General features: G+C 43.4%; 1 protein-coding gene across 2 annotated transcripts in view; it reads left to right on the forward strand.

Annotated features, from left to right (window-relative positions):
* Positions 1 to 20287, forward strand: part of LOC139406807 (dedicator of cytokinesis protein 7-like) — a 98115-nt gene extending 77828 nt beyond the window's left edge. Inside the window, exons 27-48 of one of the 2 annotated variants that reach the window (XM_071149856.1) lie at positions 539 to 708; positions 994 to 1166; positions 1346 to 1528; positions 6424 to 6586; positions 6757 to 6853; positions 7200 to 7217; positions 8545 to 8613; positions 8871 to 8967; positions 9443 to 9577; positions 9735 to 9887; positions 10138 to 10296; positions 10571 to 10671; positions 10747 to 10939; positions 11181 to 11324; positions 11588 to 11719; positions 12086 to 12100; positions 14341 to 14466; positions 14788 to 14877; positions 15064 to 15300; positions 17110 to 17360; positions 17524 to 17691; positions 19919 to 20287. In XM_071149856.1, the coding sequence (XP_071005957.1) occupies positions 539 to 708; positions 994 to 1166; positions 1346 to 1528; positions 6424 to 6586; positions 6757 to 6853; positions 7200 to 7217; positions 8545 to 8613; positions 8871 to 8967; positions 9443 to 9577; positions 9735 to 9887; positions 10138 to 10296; positions 10571 to 10671; positions 10747 to 10939; positions 11181 to 11324; positions 11588 to 11719; positions 12086 to 12100; positions 14341 to 14466; positions 14788 to 14877; positions 15064 to 15300; positions 17110 to 17360; positions 17524 to 17691; positions 19919 to 19961 (2917 nt within the window). In that variant the 3' untranslated portion in view covers positions 19962 to 20287. The remainder of the gene's footprint in view (positions 1 to 538; positions 709 to 993; positions 1167 to 1345; positions 1529 to 6423; positions 6587 to 6756; positions 6854 to 7199; positions 7218 to 8544; positions 8614 to 8870; positions 8968 to 9442; positions 9578 to 9734; positions 9888 to 10137; positions 10297 to 10570; positions 10672 to 10746; positions 10940 to 11180; positions 11325 to 11587; positions 11720 to 12085; positions 12101 to 14340; positions 14467 to 14787; positions 14878 to 15063; positions 15301 to 17109; positions 17361 to 17523; positions 17692 to 19918) is intronic. The other variant, XM_071149857.1, reaches the window with a different exon arrangement.
* Positions 20288 to 21801: the final 1514 nt, after the last annotated feature.

Raw genomic sequence — 21801 nt, forward strand, 5'->3', positions numbered from 1 at the left:
GAGGCTGCTGCCAACATACAGACTCAAATCTCTGGCAACTTAAATAAATGGACTTAATAAAGGTATCACTAGTCACTTTAAAAATCGACACTTTAATGTTTATATCCTACATTACTCATTCTATTCCATCTACTGCATCTTGCCTTTGACGCACAGCCATCTCTCATCCATATATTTATATGTACATATTATTTTTCATCCCTTTACATTTGTGTGTAGAAGTTTGTTTTTGTGAATTTGTTAAGATAACTTTGCATTGTCGGAACTAGAAGCCAAGCATTTCGCAACACTTGCGTTAACATCTGCTAAGCATGTGTATGTGACCAGTAACATTTGATTTGATACCTCACGCTGTCTTTTGTTTACGCAAAAGTTTTTGTGTCAAAAATGACAAAACAATTGTTTAAAATTAGCATCAGCTAGAAACGCTATAATGCAATGCGTCAGAAAATGGTTTGGTCAATGTGTTTGGACTTGTCCCTGTCCAAATACACCAAGAAAACAACAACCTCTGCCTTTCTCCCTCCCTAACCTATAGGATGTTTGGCTTACATAAGAAGGTGATCAGTGTGGTCCATAACCTGCTGTCCAGCCATGACTCTGACCCCCGCTACGCTGACCCTGAGGTCAAGGCCCGTGTCGCCATGCTCTACCTGCCACTCATCGGCATCGTCATGGAAACGCTGCCCCAGCTGCACGACTTCACGGGTGGGTATAAATTCTACATTTAGCCTTCCATGTCCCAAACTTTCAGGAGTATTCTGAGTCTGTAGATATGTGGAGTTTATCCATACTTGAATGGCTGTGTGATTAGATTAAAGGGCTATCAGGTGGCTTTATAAGTCTTTGGGCATCCCACCGGTTCTGGTGCTGCTCAGGAAAAGCACATTAAACAATGTCTGCAACTCTGATGTGTGCTACTCCCGTCTAATTTTGTTTTGTGCTTGTTGATCCTGATTGGTTTCTCTCTCTCCCCCCCCCTCATTTCTGTAGATTCTCATATCCAGTGGGGCCGCCCTGGGGGAGCTCAGGGGTCCGCAGATGGGGCCGGGGGGGATGAGTCTGTAGAGGACGGCAACGGCATGATCAGTCAGACTGTTGCCATGGCGATAGCGGGGACCTCATCTCCAATGTCCCGTCCCAGCAGCTTCCTGCTCAACCCACAGGCAACTACAATTCCTGTTCTCTCTTTCTCTATCCCTTCCTCGCTTATTCCCTCTGTCTTTTCTTCCAGAGTTTCTTTCTTTCCTTCTGTTAAGTTCCCCCTTTCTACCTCTTTACTTTCATAACTCTCTGTTTTGCTCACCTTTTTTCCCTTGGTCTCTTCCCATCTCCCTCTCTCCAGGCCAGTCGTCCGCATGCCACCTTCTCAGCAGAGTCCAGTCGCAGTCTGTTGATCTGTCTGCTGTGGGTTCTGAAGAATGCAGATGAGTGTGTACTACAGAAGTGGTTCACTGACCTGTCTGTCTCCCAGCTCAACCGTCTGCTGGACATGCTCTACCTCTGTGTCTCCTGCTTCGAGTACAAGGTAACGTGACTCCTGGAGCACAGAAAAAGCATGCGCGTGTGGTAGATCTATTGTAGTAATGCCTCAATTCTGTAGAACCACGTCAAGTGTATTGCCTCACTTGACAGTCCATTATTTCGTGCCTGGATAAGACTGGGTGGAAAGAAACTTATTTCAAAAGGTTTTATTGATTTGTACTTCCCAGGCTCTTATGAGTTGGTTTTCAAATCGGTACATGTACAGTTGAAGTCAGAAGTTTACACACACCTCAGCCAAATATATTTAAACTCAGTTTTTCACATTCCTGACATTAATCCTAGTAAAAATTACCTGTCTTAGATCAGTTAGGAACACCACTTTAGGAACACCACTTTAGGAACACCACTTTAAGAACACCACTTTTTTAAGAATGTGAAATGTAATAGTAGAATGATTTATTTCAGATTTTATTTCTTTCATCACATTCCCAGTGGGTCAGAAGTTTACATGCACTCAATTAGTATTTGGTAGCATTGCCTTTAAATTGTTTAACTTGGGTCAAGCGTGGGTTAATTTTGGCTCATTCATCCTGACAGAGCTGATGTAACTGAGTCAGGTTTGTAGGCCTCCTTGCTTGCACAAGCTTCTTTAGTTCTGCCCACAAATGTTCTATAGGATTGAGGTCAGGGCTTTGTGATGGCCACTCCAATACCTTAACTTTGTTGTCCTTAAGCCATTTTGCCACAACTTTGGAAGTATGCTTGGGGTCATTGTCCATTTGGAAGACCCATTTATGACCAAGCTTTAACATCTTGAGATGTTGCTTCAATATATCCACATAATTTTCCTGCCTCACGATGCCATCTATTTTGTGAAGTGCACCTGTCCCTCATGCAGCAAAGTACCCCCACAACATGATGCTGCCACCCCCGTGCTTCACAGTTGGGATGGTGTTCTTCGGCTTGCAAGCCCCCCCCCCCTTTTCCTCCAAACATAACGATGGTCATTATGGCCAAACAGTTCTATTTTTGTTTCATCAGATCAGAGGACATTTCTCCAAAAAGTACAATCTTTGTCCCCATGTGCAAACTGTAGTCTGGCTTTTTTATGGTGGTTTTTGAGCAGTGCCTTCTTCCTTGCTGAGCGGCCTTTCAGGTTATGTCAATATAGGACTTGTTTTACTGTGGATATAGATACTTTTGTACCTGTTTCCTTCAGCATCTTCACAAGATCCTTTTGATATTGTTATGGGATTGATTTGCAGTTTTCGCACCAAGGTATGTTAATCTCTAGGAGACCGATTGCGTCTCCGTCCTGAGCGGTATGGCGGCTGCATGGTCCCATGGTGTTTATACTTGCGTACTATTGTTTGTACAGATGAACATTGTACCTTCAGGCGTTTGGAAATTACTCCAAAGGATGAACCAGACTTGTGGAGTTCTACAATTTAGGGCTTAGATCCCGCTAACGGGATTAATATGACAACAGCCAGTGACAGTGCAGGGCGCCAAATTCAAAACAACAGAAATCTCATAATTAAAATTCCTCAGACATACAGTGGGGCAAAAAAAGTATTTAGTCAGCCTTAGTCAGCCACCAATTGTGCAAGTTCTCCCACTTAAAAAGATGAGAGAGGCCTGTAATGTTCATCATAGGTACACTTCAACTATGACAGACAAAATTAGAAAAAAAATCCAGAAAATCACATTGTAGGATTTTTAATGGATTTATTTGCAAATTATGGTGGAAAATAAGTATTTGGTCAATAACAAAAGTTTATCTCAATACTTTGTTATATACCCTTTGTTGGAAATGACAGAGGTCAAACGTTTTCTGTAAGTCTTCACAAGGTTTTCACACACTGTTGCTGGTATTTTGGCCCATTCCTCCATGCAGATCTCCTCTAGAGCAGTGATGTTTTGGGGCTATTGCTGGGCAACACAGACTTTCAACTCCCTCCAAAGATTTTCTATGGGGTTGAGATCTGGAGACTGGCTAGGCCACTCCAGGACCTTGAAATGCTTCTTACGAAGCTACTCCTTCGTTGCCCGGGCGGTGTGTTTGGGATCATTGTCATGCTGAAAGACCCAGCCACGTTTCATCTTCAATGCCCTTGCTGATGGAAGTAGGTTTTCACTCAAAATCTCACGATACATGGCCCCATTCATTCTTTCCTTTACACGGATCAGTCGTCCTGGTCCCTTTGCAGAAAAACAGCCCCAAAGCATGATGTTTCCACCCCCATGCTTCACAGTAGGTATGGTGTTCTTTGAATGCAACTCAGCATTCTTTGTCCTCCAAACACGACGAGTTTAGTTTTTACCAAAAAGTTATCTTTTGGTTTCATCTGAGCATATGACATTCTCCCAATCTTCTTCTGGATCATCCAAATGCTCTCTAGCAAACTTCAGACGGGCCTGGACATGTACTGGATTAAGGAGGGAGACGCGTCTCGCACTGCAGGATTTGAGTCCCTGGCGGCGTAGTGTGTTACTGATGGTAGGCTTTGTTACTTTGGCACCAGCTCTCTGCAGGTCATTCACTAGGTCCCTCCGTGTGGTTCTTGGATTTTTGTTCACCGTTCTTGTGATCATTTTGACCCCACGGTGTGAGATCCTGCGTGGAGCCCCAGATCGAGGGAGATTATCAGTGGTCTTGTATGTCTTCCATTTCCTAATAATTGCTCCCACAGTTGATTTCTTCAAACCAAGCTGCGTACCTATTGCAGATTCAGTCTTCCCAGCCTGGTGCAGGTCTACAATTCTGTTTCTGGTGTCCTTTGACAGCTCTTTGGTCTTGGCCATAGTGGAGTTTGGAGTGTGACTTGGTTGTGGATAGGTGTCTTTTATACTGATAACAAGTTCAAACAGGTGCCATTAATACAGGTAACGAGTGGAGGACAGAGGAGCCTCTTAAAGAAGAAGTTACAGCTCTGTGAGAGCCAGAAATCTTGCTTGTTTGTAGGTGACCAAATACTTATTTTCCACCATAATTTGCAAATAAATTCATTAAATATCCTACAATGTGATTTTCTGGATTTTTTTTCCTCATTTTGTCTGTCATAGTTGAAGTGTACCTATGATGAAAATTACAGGCCTCCTCTTTTTAAGTGGGAGAACTTGCGCAGTTGGTGGCTGACTAAATACTTTTTTGCCCCACTGTACAAGTATTTCACACCAATTTAAAGATACACTTCTTGTTAAACCCACCACAGTGTCCGATTTCAAATAGGCTTTACGTCGAAAGCACCACAAACGATTGTTAGGTCAGAGCCAAGTCACAGAAAAACACAGCCATTTTTTCCAGCCAAAGAGATGAGTCACAAAAATCAGAAATAGAGATAGAATTAATCACTAACCTTTGATGATCTTCATCAGATGACACTCATAGGACTTCATGTTACACAATACATGTGTGTTTTGTTCAATACAGTTCATATTTATTATCAAATAATCAAAGTATTCATTGGCGCGTTATGTTCAGTAGTTCCAAAAACATCCGGTGATTTTGCAGAGAGCCACATCAATTTACAGAAATACTCATCATAAATGTTGATGAAAATTCAAGTGTTATACATGGAACTTTAGATACACTTCTCCGTAATACAAACGCTGTGTCAGATTTCAAAAAAGCTCTACAGAAAAAGCAAACCATGCAATAATCTGAGTACGGTGCTCAGAGCCCAAACAAGCCAAAAAGATATCCACCATATTGTGCAGTCAACAGAAGTCAGAAATAACATTATAAATATTCACTTACCTTTGATCATCTTCATCAGAATGCACTCCCAAGAATCCCAGGTCCACAATAAATGTTTTTTTTTGTTCGATAATGTCCATAATTTATGTCCAAATAGCTCCTTTTGTTAGCGCGTTTGGTATTCAAATCCAAACTCACGAAGCGCGTTCACTAGGAGCAGACGAAATGTCAAAAAGTTCCGTTACAGTCCGTAGAAACATGTCAAACGAAGTATAGAATCAATCTTTAGGTTGTTTTTAACATAAATCTTCAATAATGTTCTAACTGAAGAATTCCTTTGGCTGTAGAAAAGCATTGGAACAGAGTTCGCTCTCACGTGAACGAGCGTCACGAGCTCAAGGCATTCTGGCAGACCTCTGACTCATTCCCATCTCATTCACCCCCACTTCACAGTAGAAGCATCAAACAAGGTTCTGAAGACTGTTGACATCGAGTGGACGCCTTAGGAAGTGCAACATGACCAATATCCCACTGTATCTTCAATAGGGAATGAGTTGAAAAACAACCAACCTCAGATTTCCCACTTCCTAGTTGTTGTTTTTTCTCAGGTTTTTGCCTGCCATATGAGTTCTGTTTTACTCACAGACATCATTCAAACAGTTTTAGAAACTTCAGAGTGTTTTATATCCAAATATACTAATAATGTGCATATATTAGCAACAGGACTGAGGAGCAGGTAGATTACTCTGGGCACATCTGCGCACCTTATTCATCCAAGCTACTCAATACTGCCCCCAGCCATAAGAAGTTAAAGTCAACTTAGTGTATGTAAACTTCTGACCCACTGGAATTGTGATACAGTGAAATAGTCTGTCTGTAAACAATTGTTGGAAAAATTACTTGTGTCATGCACAAAGTAGATGTCCTAACCGTCTTGCCAAAACTGTAGTTTGTTACAAGAAATGTGTGTAGTGGTTTAAAAACAAGTTTTAATGTCTCCAACCTAAGTGTATGTAAACCTCCAACTTCAACTGTGTCTTTCGGAGAGGTTGGGTTACAAGTGGAAGTATCAGTTGGACCTTGTGTGCAGTTGACTAATAAAGTAATCTTAATCGGAGAGCTTTCCTACTCTCTTCGGCTCACCTATAATCCATCTCTATTCCATTTTACCTCTCTTGCTGTGGTGGTGTGGCGCAGTAACCCTGTGTAACTTCTCTCCATCCTCATCGTGGAAAAAGGCCCATGTTGTTTTCACCACCATGCAGGGGAAGAAGGCCTTTGAGCGCATGAACAGCCTGACCTTCAAGAAGTCCAAGGACATGAAGGCCAAGCTGGAGGAGGCCATACTGGGGAGCATCGGGGCACGGCAGGAGATGGTCCGCCGCAGCAGGGGACAGCTGGGTACACACGGAACACACACGCACACACATTGGGAAAAGTGATCTGAAAATGACCATTCCATCTCTCTCGCCTTCACCTTCTCTTTCCCTTTCGCTCCACATCTCCTCACCCTCTCTACCCCTTTGCCTAATTTTTCCCTTCTCTCCTCCTCCTATGTCGTCCCCCCGTAGAGAGGAGTCCGTCAGGCAGTGCCTTCGGCAGCCAGGAACACCTGCGCTGGAGAAAAGACATGACACACTGGCGCCAGCACAGCGAGAGGATGGACAAGTATGCTTACGCTTTTTACACACACACACATACACACACACAGAGCGCGAGATAGAGAGAGATGCATGCACACATCGCCATCTCACAATCCACTCGGGCCCTATAGTGGGCTTCTTAAAAGAAACAAGAATCTCGTTTGAACTGAACAAGCCCACACCGAGCGATATGGGTTGGATTCCTGATGCTACAACAGCAGAATACACGCTGATAGACCCTATCCTATTGTTTTTAGATGCTCAGTGTTTAAAACGCCTGTAAGGCACATGCGTCTTTTTCCTCTGTCCCATTTAATCTGTTAACTCATTCCTCCGAATGTTCTCTCGTGACTCACTGTGCCTCTGTATAGGAGCCACAGATCACTCAGGTATTGTATTGAATGGTCCCCCTGGAGTCAGTGTGCTGCAGTGCTCTGAGTTTCTCCTGCTGCTTTGGTGACCTGACTTATTACCTCCGAACCCTGACCTCTGACCCCCTAACCTCTCCTGTAACGGTGCTTGTGGTTGATGTCTGTCTGGTGCCTGCAGTGGGACTGCTGGTCCTTTAACCAGTGTGCAGTGCTCATTTGGGTTCTGACTGATGTGTGTCTATTCCCTATTCTGGGTTTAGATGGGTGAAATCGATGTGATTCTGTCGCAAATGGTAGGCTCTCAATTGGTTGATTCAGCATGTGTGACAATTTGCACAGTAGAAAATGTAGATGATTGCACAGCATGTGTACTTGCCAATTAGACCCGTTTGTAATACTGAATGTCCGTTAATCCCCCCCAAAAAATGGAAAAGCACTCATAGAAATCACATCTTCTATAGGTGTGGCCTCTACCCCTACCGCTCTCCATCCAACCAGTGCCCCCCTAACCTTCCTCCTGTCTTACCTCTGCTGCCTAACATACTGACCACACCACTCGCGTCACGTGTGCGAACATTGCGAAATAAATGTACACATACATGTTATTCAATCATTGCAACCACATTGCTCTCAAGCGTCTACATGGCCAGGCGCTAAAATAGAAATTGGGTATATTTGTGATGCTCAACACGCTGCAAGTCCGGCCTCTATCATCTCCTCATTGGCTTTTAGGACCATATACCCACATGCCATCTCCTCATTGTTTTTTAGGAGCGTATACCCACGTGGGTGGTTGAAAGATGAACTGAGGTCAGCACTCCAGTCAGTTGCAGTAATGTACTGTAAAGTTGGTTGCCAACCTTCATATAAAGTCCAAAGGGAAAAAAAACACCTGAAGGAATGAGGAGAGATGATGAGAAACTAATTTGGTTTACCGTTTTATCTGTGGATGAATTGTCGCAGTAGTGGACCTTGACCATTTCAGGTAAAATAACAACCCAGTGTTTATATCCCAGGACAAATGAGCTAGCAACAGTAAGCTAGCTAGCTCTATTGCCATACATGCTTAATGCTTTTTGACCTGTTCCCAAATGAATATAATTGGTTCAGAGTTTGTTTTGATATTTCAACCTGCGTGTCCTGATTGCTTCTGATGTGGGTGAACAAAATCAACGTGTACGCGTTGACGCACGTACGCGTCCGGTTTGGTCAGCATGTAACTAACCCCCCCAAGGGTTGGAGGTGGAAGTGGGTTTGGGTCCCTGGTCCCCTGCTCTCCTCTCAGCGTGTAGCTACCGTGTGCTCTGGACTCTGTGGTGTACTGTGTGAGTACTGTGTCGTGCAGGTTTAGAGACAGCATCCTACTACACAGCCCAAGGAGTCCAACCCAAACCCAGGAGCCTTTAGTAGTTAGGTGTGTGACTCGTCAACTGTAACAAAGCATGTCATGACCCCCCACCACCATCATCCTATTCTTCAACCCCTCCATACACCAAACCCCTTACAGTACGTTGCACATGGAAGAACTCCTGTCTGTGTGCGATGGCTCAAATGTGACTGACAGGCATGATGAGTGCTGTGGCATTCAAGGGGACCCCATGAATATGGAGCTGGCCAGCGGCCATTTTGGAGAGTGTCTGACCTTCTGTCACGTCCTGTTTCCTGTGACAGGACCCGAGCGGAGCTGGAGCATGAAGCACTTATTGACGGTAACCTGGCAACGGAGGCCAACCTGATCATTTTGGACACTCTGGAGATCATCGTCCAGGTACAGAGGAATGACGTTTCCACCAGCAGCATTGCAGATATTGTGACGAGAGAGATGCAAAACTTTGCCAGACTCTCACACAGTCGCTAACAGTATCGGCGCATGTGTACGTGCACAGGTTCGCTTCACGCTCTTGCAGCGTGGCAGCCAGGGCACCAAAATATCTGATAAGTATAGCCTCGCGCTTCAACCCTCTTAGTCGTTGTGGAAATGTACCCACTATGCTGTTTACTCTGTGCACCTATGTCATATCGCGGAGTCTACCTTTAAGAGGCACCGGACTCCTCACACACGCACACAGTCAGGTTGAAAGATGGACACATTTGCAAACCAAATTTCCCTCTGGAGACAATACAAATGTGTTGATTGATTGTGGTATGTATTTTTAAATGTTGTTTTATTTAACCTTTATTTAACTCGGCAAGTCAATTTAGAGCAAATTCTTATTTGCAATGACACTATTTGTGTATCCTAGGCGGTGTCTGTGACCGAGTCGAAGGAGAGTATCCTGGGGGGAATGTTGAAGGTGCTGCTCCATAGCATGGCCTGTAACCAGAGTGCCCTCTACCTCCAGCACTGCTTTGCTACACAGAGGGCTCTCGTCTCCAAGGTCAGAATTGACTTCCTGTCTACAATCGTGTCGATATCTTCCATCGAGGAGTTGCACCTTTTTAAAGAGATTTTGTGAGGTCGATTTGTAAAACGTCTGCGTACTGTCATAGTATTGTCTGTTTATCATACCTACGTACATTTCTGTGTGTGTGTAGTTCCCAGAGCTGCTGTTCGAGGAGGAGACAGAGCAGTGTGCTGACCTGTGTCTGCGTCTATTGAGGAACTGTAGCAGCAGTATTGGCACCATCAGATCCCATGCCTCCGCTTCGCTCTACCTGCTCATGAGGCAGAACTTTGAGATCGGCAACGTAAGTACAATGTCAGGACAACGCACAGCAAACACGGACACATAAGAATACTGTCTACCTGCCCGCTACTTAACCAATTTCCAATACAACTATTGATCCCTTTAGGGGTCATTGAGTCCTTATTGATGAAACACAGGAGAACGTCTTGTACATATTCCACATGTTCCTCCTTTTCAGGACAGGTTCCATTGTCCATGTAGGTGTTCTATGTTCTCGCCGTTTCTCTGACTGGCCCTGCTCCTTTTTGTAGAATTTTGCCCGGGTGAAGATGCAGGCGACCATGTCCCTGTCCTCCCTGGTGGGAACGTCTCAGAACTTCAACGAGGAATTCCTCCGGCGTTCCCTGAAGACCATCTTGACCTACGGCGAGGAAGACCTGGAACTCCGGGAGACCACCTTCCCTGACCAGGTAACCGCAGCAGACATGCTGGATGTCAATAGATTAGTACGGACTTACTGACATTTAACCCTTTTTAGTTATTGTGGTACTAAGCAGTGGAAGTACTTGTTCAATATATAAAAGTGCTTCAATATACAACACAAAAAAACCATATGTATGAAAAAAAAAAAAATGTTGTCAGAAAATGGCTGGCAGGAAAGGGAATACTTTGTCCAATCACGTGAGATGATGATGTCACCTTATTACCCATGCTTCATGTTTCTATCTTTTGTGTGAACTTTAGGTCCAGGATCTGGTGTTCAACCTGCACATGATCCTGTCTGATACAGTCAAGATGAAGGAGCACCAGGAGGACCCAGAGATGCTCATAGACCTCATGTACAGGTATGGAACACACACACACACACACACACACACACACTGAGCTTTTCTTCAAGGCGTTGCTGCGTCTGTGTCCAGGATCGCTAAGGGTTACCAGACGTCTCCAGACCTGCGTCTGACGTGGATGCAGAACATGGCGGGTAAACACTCTGAGAGGACCAATCACGCGGAGGCAGCCCAGTGTCTGGTGCACAGCGCGGCCCTGGTGGCGGAATACCTCAGCATGCTGGAGGACCGCAAGTACCTGCCGGTCGGCTGTGTCACCTTCCAGGTGAGGACAGGGGAAAATACTATTTTAGGACTGTAGATTTGACTAGGAAATCATCCTGGAGAGACATGGTACTGCAGGTTTAGTCCTAGCTCAGTGCCATCACAACTGACTCAATTTATCAACTGAATATACAGAGTAAGATGTTGTAAAGAAAAAGGCATACCACGATTAACCCATTAGTGTGTTATGTCTGTGTCTAAATAATGAGTGACCTTGTGTGACTCGTCTTTCTCCGTTTCAGAACGTCTCTTCCAACGTGCTGGAGGAGTCTGCCGTGTCTGACGACGTGGTGTCTCCCGATGAGGAGGGTATCTGCTCGGGGAAATACTTCACAGAGGCTGGCTTAGTGGGGCTGCTGGATCAGGCTGCTTCCTCCTTCTCCCTGGTGAGACTCCGAGAAATAACTACTGCATTTAAGATAGACCAGAGGCAGTCCACAGCTGGTTTATCTGTGACACATGGAGCGTTGTCAAGGCTTAATCTAACCACTCATAGGAATAAATACTTCACATAACCAGACCTGGGTCAAATACTTAAGAGGCACTTAATCGTTTTTGCCCGGTATAGTGGAACCAATGGAATAGTCCCAAAAGTGCAAGCCCCAAGCTAAATCAAGCACACCTCAATACTTTCAATACCTTTTCCCAGGCTGGTATGTACGAGGCGGTGAATGAGGTGTACAAGGTCCTGATCCCCATCCACGAGGCCAACCGGGACGCCAAGAAGTTGGCCACCATACATGGTAAACTACAGGAAGCCTTTGGCAAAATCGTGCATCAGGTAAAGCCACATGCTTTTATTTAGCTCTTGCCCTATACATACTGTAGGTATAGAGAACTGACAGACAGGACTGTTACGTGCCCAACAGACACTGTTACGTGCCCCAGCTCTGTGTGGAGGTCGTTTAGGACTGCCTGTCTGTGGATCTTACCCGTGCATGTCTGTGATTCTGGGACAGAGAAACACGTACTGTGACTGTACTGTGCCATGTGTGTGTTAGGAGCATGGACCCACCAGTGCATATTGTCTGTTGGAGGCATTGCAGGAAAGATCATGCCAAATATGTACACTCTCAGACCGACAGTCACTGCAGTGTACCAACGTGACTGTAAACGTGTTTATATTGTATTTTCTTTGTCACCACAGAGCACTGGCTGGGAGGTAGGTCCTAATGGTTCCTGTTTGGCCTGCTCATTTACTTTTTGTCTCTACTTCATATTTATTATTTGCTAGTTGTGTTGCTCTCTGCTGCTATGTTACATTATACTGTACCATCCATTAACATCTACCTAGACTGGGTGCTGTCCGTTTGTCCCTCCGTCCAACCAACTGTGGGACTGCTGATGCCATGTGACGGGCAGCAACCCTCCTCCTCTTCCTCCTCATTCTCCTTTCCTCTTCTGCTCTGTCTGCGGAAGAGGTTGTTTTAACGTGACCGTTTTGGCAGGCCATGCATGGGAGCCCCAGTGTGATACTAATGGCAAGTCTTGGTGAATGAGGACTTCACCTACTTGCACCCCTGCCTTGTCAGACCGTCTCTCATCAACAACAAACTGTCTGGTCTGGTCGGGCGTCAACATCTGGTCTGTTGCTCGCTCGCCTGTTGTCACAACTCATCTCACAGGGTTCGATTTTAGTCAGATATTCGTGCTGAGGATACACTCCCCCAGGTTGTTCTCTCGATACACACTCCCACAAACCAGAGCCCCTTTGTAATAGAACAAATTAACCACAAACCAGTTTCAACTGGATCCACATTCGTTTAAGAAACGTTGAATTTCAAGAGGGTGCAAGTCCAAGGATTTTGGACTGGCTTGTTAGATTTGTCCCACCTCAAAGTGAAATGTTCTCCCTTTTTTATTTGGGGAAAAAGACAAACTAAATCGACCCCTGAGTTCCTTCATTCATACTGCTGCTGTTGTGTTATTAACTGGTATTAACCTGGTGTGTTGCATGACAAGGACAGAACTTTCCTCCTTTTTCTCCTGAGGGAACTTAAGGACTGGAAGTACAGCTCCCTGAATGTTTCCAGGGACTGTGGAGCTCCATCACCACCATGACTGCATTCTCTTTTTTTGCTCTCTTATCTCTCCCTCTCTCCTTTCACCTCCCTTTACTTCACTCTGTCTTTCTCTGCATGTTTCGTGTCGTGTGTTCTTAAAGTCAAAAGGAATAGTTTGGGTATTGGCGGTTGCTGTCTATTCTATTTGCCTTGGTTTGTGTTGTTCTTGTGGTGTTCTTGTTTAGTTTCTCTAATGAATCACCTGGAATCCTGATTAAAATGTGTTCTTGTTTTCTCCTTTTGATTTCCCTGGTTGCCATGCCGACCCCTCCTTCCCACTTTACTAATTGTGTGTTGTGGTAAGTTTCTAGTTTGAGGATTACTTTATTTCTGTTACTTTTTTGAAGGGGAATGTAATGCAATGAACCACTGACAAACAACCACTGAGCCAAATGGCAGAGCAACTGATCACAGGAAAATATGTTATGTATTTCACTCTGTGCTATATACCTATATTGCCAAGGCCATGTCAGTTAAGATAGTTGTTCAATGTAACCAATAGGAGCAGTGCTGGGAGCTTGCGGCCTTGAGTTGATCTGGTTGGGCTCAGTCCTGACCTCTTTCTGTACAGCCACGTGTATATCCTCCTCCCCCTCTTCACACACACACACACACACACACACACACATACCACACCGACACACACCCGTTTTCCTTAGCTGCTCCACTCCTTCCTGAAAAACCACAGAGCTCTCTGCTTGACCAGCGCCTGTTCATTTCATTTGGCTCTGTCCGTCCTCATTCATCTGCCAGTTTAAAGCCTCGGGTACCGGGCCATCTGGAACTTAGACCGTGACAGACTTTTTACACGTGTACTCAAATCAAGTCAGATGTTATTGGTCACACACACACATATTTATCAGCTGTTATTGCGGGTGTAGCGAAATGCTTGTGTTCCCAGCTCCAACGGCGCAGTGGTATCTAACCATTCACACGTCAACACAACACCCAGAAATACATACTGTTTCTAGGCCATTGCACATATTCCAATCTGATCAGCGATAACGCATCATTGGTCAACGTGGTCATTGATAGAGCCTCTGAAAGTTGTTTGTTTATTCAAACATTTACATTCGCCTAATAACGGTGTCTATTACGCTGAAGGTCGTTGGTCTGTGTTCATAGTTGGTGTTTCGATTTAAGTGTTTGCTGAGGATGAGAACTTGGAACTTGATGGTTTCACTGAGTTGGATGGATTTCAGCTAAGGTATCAATAGTCTGGCTCAGACATAGTCTGTCACCATCCACAGGGTTATCACCGTGCTTTATCCTTACACTTCTGATGACGTTTTTGTTCAAGTAGCATGCATGCATGTTTTCTGCCTCACAGGATGGGAAGAGAATGTTTGGTACTTACTTCAGAGTCGGATTTTACGGCTCTAAATTTGGGGACTTGGACGAGCAGGAGTTTGTGTACAAAGAGCCTGCCATCACCAAGCTAGCAGAGGTCTCACACCGACTCGAGGTAAATGGCAGTTTGTCTCAAACTATCTTTTGGTTATTTTTTTCCAATTAGGCCACTGTTGATAACAGTCCTGAAATGTTTTGCATGTCAGCAGTCAAGTTTTCAAGATGTTGGACTTTCAAGATGGAAAGCGTCTCTTGCTACAGTACGTTATGTTTTGGGACCGTATCAACAGTGGACTAATGAAAGAAATACTAAAAGATTGTTTTTCAGTGGATTTTTCCTTTAGGTAATGGTCTCTTCTCAGATTGTGAAATGGTCTCGGTCTACTCTGTGAGAGAGCTGGAGCACCGAGTGTGTCCTGTGTGTTTGATCTCTTAGGGGTTTTATGGCGAGCGCTATGGGGAAGACCAGGTGGAAGTCATTAAGGACTCCAATCTAGTGGACAAGTGCAAACTGGACCCAAATAAGGTGCGTGGGGCGGTGGGAGAGAGGGTTTGTGGATAAAGATGTAATTCCAAATAATCACTTATTTGAATATTCATTTAGGTTATTTGAAGGCTATTGGTTATTAATTGGTTATTTATGTGTATTGTGGTTCATGTTGGTAAAACATCATGTTAACCAGGTGTCACTGTGTGTCTTTACTGTGTCCAGGCTTATGTCCAGATCACGTACGTGGAGCCGTACTTTGACACCTATGAAATGAAGGACCGCATCACGTACTTCGACAAGAACTACAACCTGCGGCGCTTTGTCTACTGCACGCCATTCACGCTGGACGGGCGTGCGCACGGAGATCTGCACGATCAGTTCAAGCGCAAAACCATCCTGACCACCTCGCACGCCTTCCCCTACATCAAGACCCGCATCAACATCATCCACAAAGAAGAGGTGAGGCACTGGCACGTCATCGGACGTCGTGCGCCACATGCTACTGTTACATGAAATCCACGATACATCTCATAGAGTGACCATTACAGTGATGTTCTTACTGACAATCATTCGTATGAAAAACAGGCACATACAGTGGGGAAAAACAAGTATTTGATACACTGCCGATTTTGCAGTTTTTCCTACTTACAAAGCATGTAGAGATCTGTAATTTTTATCATAGGTACACTTCCACTGTGAGAGACAGAAATCCAGAAAATCACATTTGTATGATTTTTAAGTAATTAATTTGCATTTTATTGCATGACATAAGTATTTGATACATCAGAAAAGCATAACTTAATATTTGGTACAGAAACCTTTGTTTGCAGTTACAGAGCTCATACGTTTCCTGTAGTTCTTGACCAGGTTTGCACACACTGCAGCAGGGATTTTGGCTCACTCCCCCTACAGACCTTCTCCAGATCCTTCAGGTTTCGGGGCTGTCGCTGGACAATACGGACTTTCAGCTCCCTCCAAAGATTTTCTATTGGGTTCAGGTCTGGAGACTGGCTAGGCCACTCCAGGACCTTGAGATGCTTCTTACGGAGCCACTCCTTAGTTGCCCTGGCTGTGTGTTTCGGGTCGTTGTCATGCTGGAAGACCCAGCCACGACCCATCTTCAATGCTCTTACTGAGGGATAGAGGTTGTTGGCCAAGATCTCGCGATACATGGCCCCATCCATCCTCCCCTCAATACGGTGCAGTCGTCCTGTCCCCTTTGCAGAAAAGCATCCCTAAAGAATGATGTTTCCACCTCCATGCTTCACGGTTGGGATGGTGTTCTTGGGGTTGTACTCATCCTTCTTCTTCCTCCAAACACGGCGAGTGGAGTTTAGACCAAAAAGCTCTATTTTTGTCTCATCAGACCACATGACCTTCTCCCATTCCTCCTCTGGATCATCCGGATGGCCATTGGCAAACTTCAGACGGGCCTGGACATGTGCTGGCTTGAGCAGGGGGACCTTGCGTGCGCTGCAGGATTTGAATGCATGACGGCGTAGGTGTTACTAATGGTTTTCTTTGAGACTGTGGTCCCAGCTCTCTTCAGGTCATTGACCAGGTCCTGCTGTGTAGTTCTGGGCTGATCCCTCACCTTCCTCGTCATCATTCATGCCCCACGAGGTGAGATCTTGCATGGAGCCCCAGACCGAGGGTGATTGACCGTCATCTTGAACTATTTTCTAATAATTGCGCCAACAGTTGTTGCCTACTCACCAAGCTGCTTGCCTATTGTCCTGTAGCCCATCCCAGCCTTGTGCAGGTCTACAATTTTATCTCTGATGTCCTTACACAGCTCTCTGGTCTTGGCCATTGTGGAGAGGTTGGAGTCTGTTTGATTGAGTGTGTGGACAGGTGTCTTTTATACAGGTAACGAGTTCAAACAGGTGCAGTTAATACAGGTAATGAATGGAGAACAGGAGGGCTTCTTAAAGAAAAACTGACAGGTCTGTGAGAGCCGGAATTCTTACTGGTTGGTAGGTGATCAAATACTTATGCAAAATGCAAATTAATTACTTTAAAATTATACAATGTGATTTTCTGGATTTTTGTTTTAGATTCCGTCTCTCACAGTTGAAGTGTACCTATGATAAGAATTACAGACCTCTACATGCTTTGTAAGTTGGAAAAGCTGCAAAATCGGCAGTGTATCAAATACTTGTTCTCCCCACTGTATCTCTGTCTGTTAATTGTAAATATTGAAACAATTGTCTCTCGTCTGCTTTCTCCATCTGATCGTCAATCCCTGTCTCTCTGACCCTGTGTTAGATCAGCTCCATGCCCATTGAGGTGGCCATAGAGGATATGCAGAAGAAGACCCAGGAGCTGGCCTTCGCCACTCACCAGGACCCCTCCGATGCCAAGATGCTGCAAATGGTCCTGCAGGGGTCTGTGGGGACCACCGTCAACCAGGGACCTCTGGAAGTGGCCCAGGTGTTCCTTTCAGAGATCCCCAGTGACCCTAAACTCTACAGACACCACAACAAACTACGCCTCTGCTTCAAAGACTTCACCAAGAGGTGAAGTACCAATTTCCGCTCTAGAGGTCAATAAAGTTTATTACATTTAAAGTACTGTTGTTTGTAAATCAAGATTATGGACTCCAATTCCCTGTGCTGTATGCAACAGGTCTTATTGAAGTCCAGTGCTCTGCTCACACCTGTCCTATTCTCCTCCATACAGGTGTGAAGACGCCCTCCGTAAGAACAAGAGTCTAATTGGTCCAGACCAGAAGGAGTACCAGAGGGAGTTGGAGAGGAACTACCATCGTCTGAAGGAGGCGCTACAGCCACTCATCTGCAGAAAGATACCCCAGCTTTATAAACCTGTGCTGCAGGTCACCTCTCACAGGTGTGTGTGTGTATGTTGACAAGCAGGAACATGCTTGTGAACATTCAAAACGGTTTAATTTTAAACTAGGGGTGTGCCGATCTCGTCATACTGGAAATTCGGAATCGTATCCATTTTATCACACTTGATACTCGTAATCTGATTGACTCTTGATCGGAAAACCCAGACGTGCGCTTTATATGCTGGTAAGGTCTAAACCTCAAGTGCACATTACTGCGCTATCACTCAGAGTGCATCATTATGTTCCTTGTCGTGGAATTATTCGAATCAAAAGGAGAGACTTGTACATTTCTTCAAAACAAGTAAACATTGTTATTTAATTACTGCAGTAGTGGAGCTTGTCAACACGCCCCCTCCATAGGTGATACGTTGAGTCCAACCAGCAGGACTAAGCCACAGCACTTTATAGCAAAGTCCATCCTCCTGGATGTTCATGACAAACAACAGATGTATGGAATGGGTCACAAGGTTAAGATTCGAATGAAAGATGCTAATAATTCACAGCAAAGGCTATCCGCTGTCGAGACTGTTCTCGTTGTGTAGAAACCAGAGTCTGGACCCACCAACTCAATACTGGAGCCATCTCCCCCATGGTAACCCAGTACAGAAATGGTAACTCATGCTATGGAATGCGGTCTTGTTAGGTTCATCCCCCAAAGACCTGGTAAATCTTCTGTCAGCATTAAAGCTCCCAGAGGCCCATCCTCAGTAGAACACACACAGATGAAAGTGTTCTGAGAACCCCCCTTATTCTGTTGCATAAAAAAAAAAAACATTTGATGCAATAACAGTATTATAACATAATCTTGCAATTGTCTCCGCCATGTCCTTCATTCATTCACCCACATTGTTAAATGACCACGACAGATGAAAATGCACATGATTTACTTAGTCCTATTCATTTATCAACGAAATAGGCTAATAAATAGCCTAATGTATATTACTATTGTATATTGCTACTAGTGCCTGTATTTATTCCAGACACAGATTTAAATGAAGATGGGCTAATTCGCTTGCCCCTGTATATTGTTTCACTTTCGAGAGGAGCAAAACTTCTCTCTTACTGACACTTATGCCACAACATTTGTATAATAGAAATAAACTACATTTGTAATTTTATTTTCTAACGATCTGTCGCTCGTTAAAACTTTTCACTGACTTGTTGATGCTCGATTCAAAATGTAACAAAGTGGATGATTTATAATAATGCATATAAAATGTAAGTGTAGCCTACATATGAAATGGTGTTTCAGGTCTAGCAGTTACATGAAACTATGCTATTATATATTCGGTATTTTGGGCTTATGTAGAATACTGATGAATCAGTAAGTGATCTTGCGAGACGTTGATTCACCTTAAGTTTTACACTTTATTAAACAAGCACCATTCTGAGAAGTGACGAAGCATCGCTCCGGTGCGATCTGGTTGATCTACACCCCTGTATAATAGAATGTGTCGGTCTACGAGAGGATCTCAGAAAAACTTCTAATTTAGATATATTTGTCATCTTCATTTACACGGTTTTGGCTGCACCCTTCGGCAACACACTATCACAATAAATGTAGGTCTACATTTCAAAGGAAAAAACTATCTCACCTGGGATTAGAAGCCTGACTGTGAGCTATCTGTCCAACTTAAGTTTTGTGCATGTTTTACTGACTTTGATTAGCAGATGGTGCTATGTGACTTCTGTTAAGGACGCTCATGGGGGAAAAAAGGGTATGGTCACGTCAACGTTTTTAATTGGCCGATACAATATTTGTCACAGGAAAAATCATGTCCAGCTGGTGTTTTTAGCATAGGGATAAGTATGCCAGGTTATCTGATAGGGAAAAGCTAACAAGTAGCATTAAATCACGTGCAACTATGGCAACAAATGTTTTTTGAGACATAGAAACAGTTTAAATGTAAACTGCTTCTAATGTTCACGACACTTTCTTTGGAGTGTTTATAATGTTAATTTGGACGTATGAAGTACTCCTATTGCTTATGTTTTGTCATGCATTCCCCTCCACATAAATATGATTTCCTGCTTTTGCGTCTGTTAAATGCAGCAAACGGACAGCTTCACCAGGTAGTTTGGTATTCTGTGATTTGGAATCACCTCTGTAAAACTGTCTGCACTTGGTTTCTACTGGGTGTAAGGTTATATGCATGGCCAATCTGGTATGGCTTGGCCTCTCCATATTTCACTGACTTTGCATTCTGTGTTCTTTTTTTCCCACAGGGATTCCTTCAGCAGAATGAGTCTCCGCAAGCTTGAACTTTGAAGATGAAGAACATTTTTTTAATTAAGAATCATTGCCTTAGTTTATTCATGTGTAAAGACAGAGTCAGCGTTCCCGATAGCGAGCAGACGGAAAGCTAAAGAAGTGTTACCACGAACTCGGTACGTCATACAAGTGTCTAATTCGTTTACAGGCTGGCAGCCTGTTTACGCAATCAGTGGGTTTAACAAAGTGGATCTTACTACGTATAATGTCAAATCTGTATTCATATTTCATGTGTGCACTTTTTTTATTTACTGTGTATCAATGCATTTTATGACTTGAACGTTTTAATATTTAATAAAAAATTGGAAAGAAAGAAAACAAAATATGTACCGACACTATTTATCATCATGCTTTCTAATTTGAGCTACATTTTGTTTTTAGTTAGGGAAATGTTTTAAACATTGACAGTGAATAGTTATGTATTTTTTTGTTTACTTTAACTATTTGAATGTCCTAATGGGTGAGTACTGTTCTTTGAAGACGAAAAAGACAATCTTGAACTCTTGGGCAAACAAAGAAAAGCTTTGCATAAGCTGGTGTTTTATTAAATGTACAAGAGAATCTACAAATTAGGAGGAGCGAGAAGCATAAAATATGTGGGAATAATTCACATGCAAAAGAATCTACTCTGGACTTTTCTGGTTTCAAAACCAAACCATTTATTTGAAATCTTTAGAATCTAATATTTTTGACAGCAGGGAAAAGATTCATAGAAATGATGTTTTACATAAGTTACAACTTTATTGCTTATAGTAAGTCATCATTCTAGATATGATCTTTCATAGGGCCAGGACTTGTTTAACTGGAATGAGGTACTGCTGTTGGACAGAACTTTACAAGAAAACATCCAATGTAGGCTACATACATTAATCCACGATGCAAAAACATGTCTTCTTCAATACCATGTTGTACTAGCATTTTGTAAAGTGATTGGCTAGGTATTTATTGACTGCTTGAATGTATTTATACAATGTTGTACAAAATAATAAATCGACCAAGAAATGTTATTTTCTACACGTGCAAAAGATATTCCACCGAAGAATTAGACCGAGATGGTCACCTTTATCTGTATCTAACTGAACTTAAACATTATGGACCAAAACTGAGCAGCTTATTTCTGACGGTCCAACAGTATTTGAAGGCATGGAGCCCGTGTTTTCCCTAAGTAAATCTATGGACTTCCCGGACCGTGGGGGCTTAAAATAAGGTTGCCTAATGAGCTGTATTTTGGTGGCCTCTGGTACGTTATAATAACTTGATTCCATCTAAAATACACAGCAAAATGATTGGCTACTTCATCAAGTTTTCCTCCCAGATTGATAAAATGATTTGTGGTACTGTGTAGAAAGACATGGATTTACAATTTTAAATTACTGCAAATGTATACGAATTCAGTGTATTATTAGTTATTTTGGATGTTGTCTAGGCCCATATGAAAAGACTGGTTTAAGGTCTTACGTACAGTTTTACTGTACGACATGAATTACTGTGTCCGTAGGAACCAGGGCTATCGCTCCATGCAAGCCATTTCGATCTACGGTGTCCACAGATCGATTTATAAGCGGAAATGTCGGGTTGGATCCGGTACCAGTAACCACGCAGGTCCCCAAAACAGGACCTGACATCTAAGAGAGAGAAACAGAAAAATGAGAAACAGAAAAATGTGTTAAACATCTTGAAAAAAATGTTACATAAAAAAAAATATATATAAAAACGGAACAAAAGGTTTATAAGTATTATATATTTCTGACTTCACCAATTTTTTTTTTATCGTTGTCATGTTTGGAACAGAATAAGTCTCTCTCCGCTACCTATTGTTCCTGCAGTGAGGAGTCAC

This window comes from Oncorhynchus clarkii, chromosome 4, assembly GCF_045791955.1.
Source record: "Oncorhynchus clarkii lewisi isolate Uvic-CL-2024 chromosome 4, UVic_Ocla_1.0, whole genome shotgun sequence".
NCBI lineage: Eukaryota > Metazoa > Chordata > Actinopteri > Salmoniformes > Salmonidae > Oncorhynchus > Oncorhynchus clarkii.